This window comes from Choloepus didactylus, chromosome 1, assembly GCF_015220235.1.
Source record: "Choloepus didactylus isolate mChoDid1 chromosome 1, mChoDid1.pri, whole genome shotgun sequence".
NCBI classification, from domain to species: Eukaryota; Metazoa; Chordata; class Mammalia; order Pilosa; family Megalonychidae; genus Choloepus; species Choloepus didactylus.
The window spans coordinates 99,247,784-99,261,486 of record NC_051307.1 but is presented as its reverse complement, the minus strand read 5'-3'; the positions used below and the strand labels follow the sequence as shown (position 1 = coordinate 99,261,486).

Genomic DNA, 13,703 nt, shown 5'->3' with positions numbered 1-13,703 from the left:
GTAGAGACAGCTTATCAGAATGGACAAGCATACCATACTAATCAAGGTATACCTGCTGCCCACTTCGTAAGACTCCCCTATGTAAAACAGAAATGCAATGTCAGCCAATCAGAACATTTCCTCACTTGCTACTTAAGGTGCCCAGTTAGAACCCTTTGAGTTAGTTCTCTGTCCTCCTCACAGTCTCCACGGGTTGTGGGCAAGTCCCTCTTGGATTTGAGCTCCACTCTCTTTATGTTCGAGCTTTCTGATCTCATTAGCTTTTAGTCCAAAGGTTAGTGGGTCAATACTGTTGAAGAGAAGGCTCAAATTTTGAGCCCAAGTCCCCAGCCTTTTGGTGTAGTCGGTAGTTTCACTACTACAACTACACTGATGGTTTCTTCATCCTGTGCACAAGGTAAGAAGTTTAAAATAAAGATGGGCTCCTCAAACTATAAAAATTGTGATTCTCCACCCTCTGGCACTAGGGCATAATGCATGTTAGAAAATTATGGTGCCAGAAGCTGTGCCTATCTAAGAAAATATCAAAAGAAATTATCTAAGAAAATATCTAAGAAAACAGCAAAATTTCACCAAAGACAACTTCAATTTTCAATGGCCATTATGGGGTGCATTCTAATCAGACAAATTCACTCATCTCAAAAGTGCTCCTAAATTAAAAGGTCTCCTAAATTAACAGGACAAATAGGATGTCTATTTTAACTGGTTTTCAGCATCTACTAAGAAATTGCAAGACTCTAAAATAGTTTATATAAACTAGTGAGTTTTGTATTTCTGTGTTTTCTGTGTTTCTTTGTTTTTATGTATGACTCATGGCTGAAAAATTTTAAATTGAAGCTATAAGCTCTCTATTTGTGTCTGCCTCTATGTTTGATGTATGATATTCTCCTACTTCTGGATGGTATTACCAATCCACTTACAAAGCTCCTTAAAAGAGCTCTATTCAAATTGGCTTAAAGATAACTAAGTGCTTATATGTAAATTAATACTTCTAAAGTCCTAGAAATAAAAGAAACCAAACTTCTAGTATTCCCAATGGAAAAAAAAGAAGTATTCATAGAATTAAATCCAAATGTTTTTTAAAAATTCAAGTTTACATAATTCAGATGAACCTTTGACCAACAGGACCTGTTTAATATTGTTAGTTAAATAAAGACAGCTGTATTTTCTGTGTTATCAAGGTCAAGAACAATATAAACATACAATTTTATTCTCCTTGAATGTTCTTCCTAAATGTATACAGGTTTACTGATCAAATAAGCCAGCACCATATCTACTAGATCTTTAAGATGATTAAAATATAAGTTTGTGTTTAACCAAATTGAGTTATTATTCTGACAAACTTTATTTTCAGAATAACTGTATTTTGTAGGATGTTGGCTTGAAGACAGTTTCCAGGATCTTTTTGGTAACTTAAATATGTAAGGATGTGTTTTTGTCAAGGAAAAAGAGAGTAGTTTTGTATTAAAGTAAAAAGACTTGTTGTAAAAGGAAAAAGAGGAATGTGCAGGACAAAAACCTGATTGGATATAGAAACTTGTAGGTTTGTGAAAAAGGAATTTTATTTATTCTAGTCAAGGCTGGCTAAGAGTTCATAGATTTATAAGATTTTTAAGTGTTTTCTTATCAGACATTATCTTCATGTAAAACTAAAATTTGGTTTTCTCTCTGTTAAAATGACAACATTTTCTGGTATTATTGGTCTGCTTTTAGTGAAAAGTTGTAAAAGTTTTTACTTAACCATCTGAGTAATCTGCCTGGAAGGTAAATATTCTGTATCTTATCAGAATAATTTCCTTTATGTTGACCTTAACATCCTTTATAATCATGTTGACTCTTATTTACTTTTCAAATCTTTTATTGACATGTTGCTTAAATAGGGAACCAATTATTGTTTCACAATGACCCATGATCCTATTTAACAATGTTCAAACCTGACAATTTTGACATTTTGCCTTCCCAAAATCAAACCCTAGATATGTTACGGATCTCAAATTGTCTTTGAGCTTTTCCAGAGAGCCCCTGGAAAATCACAAAAAAATTATTCTTTCACCTGATAAAAACAGAGTTGCTAGAAATAGGTTTATTTGATATGTTGTGAGTTGCATGGGAAGTGTTGTCAAATTGAAAAGGACTTTCTGACCTTCTGTTGGTTAAATTTCTATGGGAAAAATATTATTACATAAACATTTCAGAAGTTTTATGAAGTCCTGAGACATTTATCAATGTCTTTGTTGTCCACAAGATGTCCTAGTACTGCTCTGCCTGATATTAGACAACAGTAACATCACTGGTCTAAGTTCATTATTATTAAATTCATTATTGTTATTAAAACAATGTTTAATGAGCTCTTGTCAGATCGTTCATGTCTGTAAAACAGCAATAAGTTAAGCATGGCCATTTAAAGTCTTCTGTCATCTACAGACAATTGTTATTCTGATACGTCCCTGAGAACACTGGCAATCAGCTACCGGCCACAGTGCTCTGTCTTTAACAAAAACGGCTATCTCAGAGACCCGTGGAAAGGACCAGACCAGGTACTCTGCAGCACAGGCTTCTACTGACATTGCTTAAATAACTTTGAAACCATACTACCGGACTGAGTCAAGAGTCCAGAATCTAGTGAAGATTATGGGTTCATGAAATTACTAATACAAAATTGAGCAGAACAAGGACTAATTACCTGGATTAGATGAACTGACAAAGAATGATTATAGTTTTGTTTGGATTATTGCTGATGTTTTAATGTTATTTAATGTTAAATGTTTCCAGATACAAGGAATTTCTTACTCTTTTCCTTTAGGCTATCTATAATTGATAACACATTCATCTTTTTTTCCCTGCCTCAGCCCTCCAGAATCTGGACAATCTTATTGAATATTCTTATTTTTATTGCAAAATAATTATTAGTATAGGTTCAATCAGAATTTGTCCTCCTTTTTAAGAGGATACAACTGGTGATACTGGTTATATAACCAAAGTTTTCACTGGAATGTTATGCTTGAGAATGATGCTCATTTAATCATACCTGATCGGACTTTTAAGGAACTAAGGTTAACCTTATGGAGCCAAGGCTTATAAAACTCTTTTGGAAAAACTGGTCTGCTACCTGGCTCCAGGGTTCCCAGCCTTACAGGTCAGTAAAGAAGAACTGGCAAGTGAAAAAAACATATGATACATTGGGGACCTCAAGAAAGAGAAATTTACCGAATCTATAGGACCTACAGGTGAAATCTGGAGTCAAGTTCTTGGCTTGGCTTCCTAGCCTAAAGAGGCATTTAAAGGTCAATTGGAGGTTCCTTGTGAAAATTAACAGCAAAGCAAACTTTAAAAGGCCTGTGTGGTAAATTGCCATTATTGCTGCACCTATGTAAAAAAAATCAGGCCAAATCTAATGAAACCAGCCTTATTTTATGCTTAAGAGTAATCTTTTTGAGATTATCTTTGATCAAAAGGAGGGTGACTATAGAGAAATTCTGTATTTCAGTACAAACTATAGCACCCTCCTCTGGGTTCTCAGGTTCTGCTCCTGTTCTTTGTCTGAGCTATTGTGTATACCCATTGTAAAGTGCAGATAACTGTTTACAGATACCTACTTATAAATTGGACTTGATCCTGTGATCTTGCATATACTGTCTACCCTAAATGCCAGTCAGAAAGCTAACTTAGGATCTTTTGTACACCAAGTCTCAAACTGACAAAAGAGAGATAATACCCCAATCCCTTGACTTGCTGTAATACAGGGTTTCACTCTCACACACACTATCACATCTTCCCTAGGAACTTGGAGCAAGCAGTTATAAATATATATAAGGTTCTGCAACACCTTTAATACTGCCCTAAATGCCCTTCAGCCCCTCCAGGCTGAAGTTGACAGCTCAGAATCAGTGATCTTGCAAAAGAGGTGGGCTCTAGAGACCCTAACTGTCCGTGAACAATGTGGATTTTATGTTAATAAATCTTGGACAGTGATAACTAGCCTAGATATTTTAAAGGATCAAGTTAAGGTGTTTCATGATATCAAAAGTAAAAACAAGTCTTCTATCTCTGCCATCCAACTCCCTAAAGATAACAACCATTAAAATGGTTGGCACATTTAATCAAAAAGATACACTCACACAAACACACACACATAAGTACACAAGCATTTTAGGTAGATATAGATACACTTACATTTTAAATTTTCAGGAGGAAATAAATAAACATAGACACATAAATCTTCCCCTGGATAAGGCTAAATTTCCTAATCTGTAATATAGAACTATAAGGAGGAATGCTGACCTGCCTATATCACAATAAGGTTTGCAAGCCAGAAGGACAAAAGTAGTGATTAATGTCCTCCATTCTCCATAGGGTGGCCAGTTTAAGGAAATGCAACACTGAACTCTTACTCTGTTTCTTACCACTTCCAAGCAACCCCCCTGTCACCAGGCAGGCACAGCCTGTTATAGCCCCGAGTTCTAGCTCTCAGTCTTCTGGCCTCAGCCTCTGGTGGAACCACATGCACATCCACTATTTAAGGTCAATGAGTCACTTACAGGGTGCTGGAACGGGTTGGAGGTAAGGAGATCATCATTATCATATTGAACTGGCTTCATAAACACTTTATGCTATCTACCCACAAGTTTTTTCAGCACCAAGGTCAGATGCTGAGCCAACATGGTGATTTGCTAGTTCTCAAATTCCTCCAAGTTAAGCAAGTAATTAGTGTCTTAGAGAATGATCCAGCTAACAACAACCCCCCCTCCCCTCAAAAAGAAGAGATTCATTTTGTGCCACTAAGTTTTATTTAAAGACCGTGCAATCGCATCCCAGCTGGCTTCATTGAAGCAACAACGTGGGCAATCAGTGACACCAACTGCAATGCTATCGTTTCTATAAACAGTAATGAGTGGATGGGGGTAGGACAGTACTAGAAACTTATGTATAAACAAGAGAGATCATTTCAGTGAGAGAGATTGTCTTGGAGGATTCACAGTATCCTTGTGATTGACACCCTAGGAAATGCAAATGTCCCACATTTAATAGCATTAGAAGGAATATTTGGACATGGCATTCAACGCATTGTGCAATGAAAATAACATAGCAGTTGCATACAGTAAGTTGAACAAAGGAGTTTTATTGTTTTAAGATATTCCATGGAAATTGAGAGAATGGATTTATAAGTACTCCCTGGATGTCCCTTGATAACTCTCATACTAGAGAATAGAACTCACACCTTTCTTATAAGCTATTGTATTATATCTAGCTGTAAATAAAAGGACTTATGTTGAAGTAGGGGCAGAGGACACATAGGCAGGATCTCTGAAAATGAGCAGATATTGGTAGGCTTGAATTGAGTTGCAGGTTAATTGTCTTTCTAAAAACTTGCTTTTTTATATCTGTATCTCATTGCTGTTCAAACACTTCCTTCCCATAAAATATCCAGAGACACCACTCATTTTCATAACAGCTCTCTATCTGTCCCACTTCAGCACTACCTTTTGAATTCCTAAATGCTTTTCAGTACCACGAATCCTAGGCAGAAGTATAATTATTCCTTCCCTGGGGCTATTCTTCCCATAGAACATTAAACCAGGTAAGAGTTTGTTACACTGAAACAACCTGGGGCTCCCAAGTACTTCACTTTTGTCATATATGAAATCATAACTTGTGTCATACCTCTTTGTATGTACACATGTACGTCCCTGCTGGATCCAGTGCCCAACACAGAACCCATCATGCAATTGGGCCTCGATGAGTGTTCTGGGGATTGAAAAATGACAACAGCTGTGGCCAAAGACATGTTTCTTTAACTTTCTACCCTCTTATGGAGAAGGGCAGAAAGAAGGGAGAGGAGTCACAAGTCTGGAGGGCTTGTGGATATGGTGCAGGTATCCTGGAGTTTCAGAAAAAGTCTGGATTCCTTCCTCGCTTCTGCTGTATTGACCCAGAGCCAGGCAAATGGATTGCTGGTCCATAACCCAGGTAAGGGCATTGAGCCTAACATCTTCACCCTAAAGTCCCACCCTAGTTTTCTTTCCATGCACAGAGCTCTCGGTTTATAAACTGGGAGAGGAAAAGCAATGTTTGTTTGCATTTTCCTTTGGCAAAACAGCAGTAATGATGAGAACTACACAGTGCTCTCAGACAGTGCTTTCCAGACAATGTAGCTAATTCCTGTTTACCCAGATAGGCTTAGGTGTATCAAAAAGTAATTTCCACATTTCAGGATAAGTGGAAAGGAGCAACTGAGTCCTTAAGGGCATTGCAATTAATTACAACTTTGAAAAAACAATCTCAAAGTTCTTGGAAACATCAGGGGAAATTCATTACATCTTTAGGAAAGAAGTAAACACTATTTAAGAAACCGTTTATCAATAAGCCTCAGGACACACAAGAACTTACCAGATGGGTGATGACAAAAACTTACCCTCTTGTATGTTAAACTAATTATTACAAGACAATGAAAGGAAACTCCTTATACACCACAGATGAGATCATAGAGGAATTGGAGTGTTCCGACTAGAAAGAACCTTGAATATAACCTAGTAACTTTCCACTCCATTATATTATCTTAAACTATATTGCTTTACTATATGAAATGATAGGCCAGAGAAAAACTACCTTTAAAATCTAAGTTACTCACAAAAAGAAAGTTTACCTTTTTATGTCCATTTTGGGTTATATCATGGAGCTCTGTTCATGACAGACTCTCAGGGACACAGGCTGTTGGCCAGTCAGCCACTACCTTGAACAGGGCAGAAGGAAGTAGCCTGAGGTGAAACGTGCTCTGGCTATTAAAGCTTCCAGCTGGAAGTGAAATGTGACACATTTCATTGCCGATGCCAAGTCACACGGCCACACCTAACTCCAAGGGAATGGAGTATGTCATCCTACAATGTGCCTGGGAGTAGATTCCAAAACATTGAATGAAAAATGCTAATGACTCCACATTTGCACATTAATAGGCACTTAGTCAGTTGCTTTCTGAAAGTACTACAAGACAGAATAAACTAAAAATTTTCAGTAACTTCCTGAATTTTCCAAAATTAGCACTGAAGATCTTGTGCTAAAGAAGTCCCTTTGAAAATGAAAGGAATAAGAAAGTAGTGGACATTTTACATTCTGTAGAACTCATACTCATTTTTGCCATTGGCACCTCATTGAAAAAATGAAAAATAGTGAAGCTCATGACTTAAAAAGCAGCTCAAAGAAAGAGTCTACAACAAAGATAATTATCACGAATAAGTCAACAATCACCCTTTACTAAAGTGTTCCAAGATGGGATAATTAAAAGAAGTTACACACTGACATCACCCACTTTTCAAAATTAAAACAATGTGAACAATAGAATACATGGCTTAAAAGGTGGATTTTGTTATACATTTTTGATCTGGTGGATTTCTGAAGATTGAATTTGAATTCAAAATATCTTCAGATCATACATGCTATTTTCATCTGTCTCAATTTTGGAAGGCATCTGTTGCTTACATCTTAGAAGAAAAAGTAAAGAGATAAAAGACAATATGAATACTTATAAGTAAATGTAGAGTGGACCTGAAAACATCTGTATACTGCTTGGTAAAAGATACCCTTCCTGGGAAATAAGCTATTAAAACAATATCTACTGTGCAAGCAAACATTATTTCTTGAATTACTGGACTGTCCTGTAGAGAAGTTGAAGCCTATACCTCTTAGATATACAACTGGCTGATGCAACCTGACTGTAGGTAAGCAGTTTGCATTTAGATATCATACTATATTTGAAGGTAAGTGTGTGACTGGATTTTAGTTATATATTTTTAATAGGATTGATAAATTATGTTTGCCTGGAGTGTCTCAATCCCACATCAAAGCCACTAGATATGATTGCTTAGCTCAGTCCCTAAACATGTGATAACCTTCCATGCCAACTGACTGACCATTGTAGGAGTCATGACTATACACAGGAGGGAAGCCAAATGGCTGATTTTCCAGAATGGCATAAGATGATAAGGCAAGCATAGTGCCCCCCTCCCCACTTGCATTACTGCTATTACATTACTGCATTATTACCTTTACACTATCACTACTGCGGTGACCTGCCCCCCAAAGAGCTGCCCTCCTCTGGCAGGCTGAGATCTAACCACCTAACCCAGCTTCTTCAGGAGCCTGATATTAAGACAGTTACCCCTCTTCTACAAACTTAGTGTAGTCTTTCCTGCTGAAGCTATGAGAAATCCCTAACCTTAACATCCCTCTTTGGTAGAGTAATTCCACTTTTCCCCTAACTAGATCTTGAGGGGAATGGGAGTAGGCCTTAAAGTTACTGTTTTAATCCCTACTATTCTGGAACAGAATTCTAAACATTCTATTCCTCTTTGTAAAGGTCCCATTTCTAGAGAAAAATGATCTGACTTTACCCTTCTTTTGAACTAAAAACTTGGTCTTTTTATCAGGTTAATATAAGTGCCATATACCCTGAGCAATATTGTTCAGAATTTTAAACTTCAGACTTTTAATGGATAGATTCCACATGCTAAAAAAAATAAAAATAAAAAAATCATTTCATTTTGCGAAAGAGAAAAAAAGGATTTTAAAAGTCTGGGAATGTAGCTTTTAATAATCCACTTAACCTTATCTACATCATCTGCCATTTGATAGCTCAGGCTATCTCCATACTACTGAAGTATAAGGGATTTATAAATGAATATCATGGATAAAACAGACAAGACATAATTATACTAAGAAATTCAAAAATAGATACTGGTTATTTTGTATTTCTTTAAGCCCATTTATTTAATAAACCTTAAATAAAATATTGAAATGTTTACAATTATAAAAGTTCAGCAATCCAATAGAAGAATCTCTTAACCTATTATTACAAATTATATCACATTCCTCCTCTGGCCCTCACTTCCCTCATCTGTAAAATAGTGGGGAAGAAGTAGATGGCATAAACACTATTACTCCATGCTGTCACCGTTCAAAATATTACTATATTTCTCTTTTGGTAAGTTAAAAAAAAAAAACAGGGTGGTACATTCCTGCTCTATTTTTAGAAATTTGCTTCATGAACAGATCTCTGATGTCTTTACCCCAATGTGCAAGTGGGGATAGCAACATCATATGCAGATTGCTGTGAGGTCATGCTATTGGTGCCAGTCACATGGAAAAAATCACTTTAAAATAGAACATGATAATAATATCTAAAATATACTCAGCATGCTCTGCATGGTAGGCTCAAAGTTCTTAGAACAGGTGCCTGGCACATATAGTGAGAGTTTGATAAATCTTTAGCTATTGTAAACTCAAGCAATCTTTACAACAACCTATGAGGTACGTACTATTATCATCCCTACTTACATTTATGCACAAATGGAAGAACAGCAAGATCATGTTAGTTACCCAATACCGTAAGCTAGAAAGAGCCACAATTCAAGCAAAGACAGTGTAATTACCAGAAACAGTCTCTGTATATTACCTCCGTCTCTGGAAAGGGTGGAAAGGAACCTTCATCTTCACTACTTGGGCATATCCCATTTTATAAGAATTCCACTGGAGTGATAATTTTCAAAGATAACCAAAATATCTGGCCCATTAAGTAAAAATACGTGTGTAAATAAAGTGCAACTGTTTTCATAGAACCATATGTTAAATCTAGGATGAAGTCAGATACAGGAACCAGGCTAGGGTTATTAGTCCACATTTTCAGATGAAAGAAACATTTCAAATTTTTTTTTTAGTTACAATGTTGAGACTGCCTTATAACCAGGTCTTTTAACTTTATAAGTCCCATGGTCTTGCAACAACCTATGCTGTCTGGTAACATATGCTGTTTCTTCTATTTGGATCTGTTACTATTTTGGAAACTGACTCTGCATGTAAATTGAGCATCTTATCTACTTATACACAAAGGAAGTGCCCTGCCTTTATGACACATCACACAAACCTTCAACTTTTCATATTTAGGGAACATATATCCAAGTTACAATCTACTCACGTTTTATTTAATGTAGGCTAGAAAAAATTTAGATCATATTAACTTACATCTCTACTGGTTTCTAAAATATATGTAACATAATACTTCAACATAAAGCCTCAGTTTAGAATGTAGTGATATAATATCTTTCAGCACTTTCAAATGTGGCAGAAAAGTAAAAAAGAATGTCTAAATGAACTTCTGTAAATGTAAAAACATGAGATTGACTGTATTTCAAAAATGCCTATCATATTTCACAGATAAATTATCTAATCCTTTCAAATAGTTTCATTCTTCATCTAGAGTGGTGTATAACCAGAAAGTCAACATCAAAGTTTTAGAAAAGATGAATGAAACTTATATATATTCAATATTTCCAAATATGATTTCCATAGCTCCAGAACAGAGTGAAAATAAGCAGGCAACCAAATGAATCAGATCTCCCATAATAACTTACGCAGTCTTAAATGCAAACTATATTAAAATGTTACTAAATTTTTGAAAATTAAAATTATTTGGACTTTAAGGGCAAAAAAAAAAAAAGATATTCTTTTATCAAAAAAAAACCCACACTTGTTTAGACATAATAGGGCCATTTTACCTCTCTCCTCACACTCCACCCCTATTTTGTAAAGAGAAAACCAAAAGAGACAGAAATTGGATTTATCACTTCTGAGATTAATCGATACAATCACCTTAAAGTGAGCTTAGATCTTTTTCTAAAAAAGAGACGGAAAATGTGAAAAAAATGTGGTGAAACAGCACACAATTTGCAATGCTTCAGCAGAAAGAATCAGATGACTTAGTACTTTTTTCGTTAATTTTTAAATCATTTATCTTAATATTGGGAGTCATTCAAACGGTCTGATTTTCTTTCCACCCCTGGGTCTTTCCCGAACGACCCTGGGAGTAAGCCCAAAGCTAACTGGGACTCTCCGGTTTCAGCACCGAAGACAGAAATTGCTTGATCTCCAGGGCAAAAGAGAGCCTCCGAGGACAGCCAGATGTCTACTTTTCAGACAAAGCAAGAAAAACAAAAGATACCTGCCTCGCCAGCCACCTGTATAACAGTCCCCTCTCCTGTCGAACGCACCAGCAACTTCTTAGAGGAGACATTGAACAACTGCAAGTCGCACGCCGCCCTCGCAAAATCACAAGGAGAGCCGCGAGGAAGTGAAAAAGCAGGTCACTTTAAGCACCCCTCGAAAAGAGACCCGCGGCTTCCAGTTCAGGCGCTGCGCGAGGGCTAACGCGCTGCATAAAGCAGGGGTTTAAAACAAAAAATAAAAAAACAAAAAACCCAAAGCCAGAAACCGCGGCGGGGCCATTGCCTCGCCCCAGTAAGGAAACGCCTTCCTTCCACACTTACAGGGCAGAGTAAAGGAGGGGAGGCAGACGGAGAGGGGGCCGGGAGGAGGTAAGGGAGAGCATTTTGCAGTGTTCTCGGGCTGGGGAAAGAATGTTTTCTCACCACTTAGGCTGTTGCTGGACCTCAGGCTCCTTCCACAGAGACACTGCAGCATATGCACTCCTTTCTTCAGAGAAAGCTCAAGAATCTTCATGGAGAAGCGCGTGTTTGGGGTTCGTCAACTCCCCGCCCCGCCTCCGCTAATTGTCCAACCAAAAGGCCGCCTCTCTTCGGCAGCCGGGTCCCGAGTCCATCGTGCGCGTGTCCCACGCGTGGGGTAGTTTGCACATGGATCGGGAAGGAGCCGGGGGCGCGGGGAAGGAGCGCGGCGGCTGCCGCGGCAGGAAGGGAAGGAGGAAGTGCCGCTCGGCTGGGGCCAGCCTTTGGGGAGACAGAGGCGCGGCCACACCCCAGTGGGCTCGAACGTGCCACTTTGGACTTTCCGAAGGAGGCAGCAGGCTGAGGGCGGCAGGGCAAGAGGACGGGCTACGCGGAGAACATCACCCTGGGTCGGTGCCTCCCTCCAGGAGCCGGAGCCAGGAGAGTCGAGGGCAGGGTTCCGCGCTGGCCCTGTGGCCTTCTGGACTTTGGGGACAGGAGCGCCCCCTCCGCTCCTGCTCTCAGCGTCGGGAGCTGAACCCTGGGCGCCCGCGGGTCCCAGAACCCCCACGGTCCTGGGCTGGGGGGCGCGGAGAGGGGCTCCGCGGAGCCAGGGCAGCGCTGCCGACCCAAACCAACCCGGAAGGCAGGCAGCGCTCCCGCGGGCTGCGCGCGGGCTGACGGCGACTCCGGCGTGGGAATCCGGCGGAAGGGAAGCGCCCTCTGCAAGAGCTGGACCCTGGAGGCTGCCGAGCGTCAGAAGCGACTCCAGGGAAATGGGGTGGGGTGGGGGAGTGTGGAATAAAGAAAGCTCTTGGGTGTGGGTGATGGGAGAATAAGGGGTGCCTGGACATGCGTGGAGCGCTGATCTGGGAGTCTGGACACCTGGATTTTCTGGTCGGGGCTCTGTGACCTTGGGTAAGTTACTTACCACTCTGGGCGTCTTCTTTCCCATCTGTAAATGGAGGCGGGGAAGAAGGAGTGGAATAGAGATGTGATTCGTTTTTGTTTGTCCCGGTACTTTCCAGGCTCCTGGAAAAGCTTAGCATGGGTGCACTGGGAAGGCAAGTGCAGTGAGAAAGGAGGCTAGAAAGGAACGCGAGAGGTAGAGAGGGAGAAGCAGGTGAAGCTGTAAGTCTCACAGATGACCAAAGGGGCTTTCTCATGGGTTTCAAGATTTACATTTTTCACGTGGAAACCCATTTGGCTGTTTTTTTGTTTTTATTTTTTTGTTTGGTTGGTTGGTTGATTTTTTTTTTTTTTTTTTTTGCCTAATTTCTAAAAGCCATCGACGCCCTTTCGGAAGTACTGTGAGTGAGGCATACAAAGGATGCTGGTAGATGGATCCAGACTCCACCTACACCGAATTTCAGGTCAAGAAAGGAACTTAGGAGGATTTAACAGTGCAGCAAGTCCTGAGGAGCAAAGATGATGCAGACAAGCAGCCTAAGTTCAACTCCCTACTTAGCTGTGTGACCTTGAACCAATTATTCAATCTTTCTAGGCCTAAGAGTCTCTAAAAAAGACTGAATTATAACATCTACCTCATACAGCCTTTGTTAGGGGTCAAGTAAGTGCTATAAAAGTGTTAGCAATTATTATTATTATTATTATTATTATTTAGCCTCCTAGCTTTGGGTTTTGGGTCGCTTCCACTTTGCGATGAATTTGCCAGTGTCCTCTTTGTCCCCGTTTTTGCTTGACTAGTCCAGACAGTAGAGAACTCACCATCTCCTAAGTCGTCCATTACACAAAACCTGTTGGAAGCTTTACCCTGATATTGAGCTAAAAGCTGACTGCATCTTCTTTCTACCCACTGTAATTGGTCCTGTCCAAGGAGTGAAAATGGATCTTCACCCCTTTCCTCTTTCTCTCCTCTCAGCTAATCCTGCACTGTTCCTCTGAACTTCCATAAAGGTTGAAGCTCAAGGTTGAAGTTGCCTGGAGAAATACACTTTCAGAAGTCTCTTCCTTTTTCCTCTCAAATGTGGTGGAAGAAAACCAGAATATCAGGAAGGCCTTTTGAGTCCACAGCTGCCCCTGGCTCCACAACCTTAGCTACTTTCAGAATTTAGCATTAGGCACAGTCCTTTGGGGTGGTTCCAAAACTCAAGGAGATATAGCCAGGCCTCTCTTTTATATGTCTAATTATTTCATTACTCAGTGGGGTCGCCAAAATTCTTTAGGTTCCAAAGTCTTTGAGGATCTTGTGGAGGTTCTAAAGGCCCCAAGGCAACCTGAGCCATGGCCTTT

The 13,703-nt window shown here is 39.4% G+C and overlaps 1 protein-coding gene across 3 annotated transcripts in view; it reads right to left on the bottom strand.

Annotated features, from left to right (window-relative positions):
* Positions 1-13,703, bottom strand: part of FGF12 (fibroblast growth factor 12) — a 631,141-nt gene that overhangs the window by 392,346 nt on the left and 225,092 nt on the right. Inside the window, exon 1 of one of the 3 annotated variants that reach the window (XM_037838246.1) lies at positions 11,415-12,167. The exons of the other annotated variants lie outside the window; for them this stretch is intronic. Within the exon in view, the coding sequence (XP_037694174.1) occupies positions 11,415-11,505 (91 nt within the window). The 5' untranslated portion in view covers positions 11,506-12,167. Of the gene's footprint in view, positions 1-11,414; positions 12,168-13,703 lie in introns of those variants that run through there. 3 annotated transcript variants of the gene reach the window in all.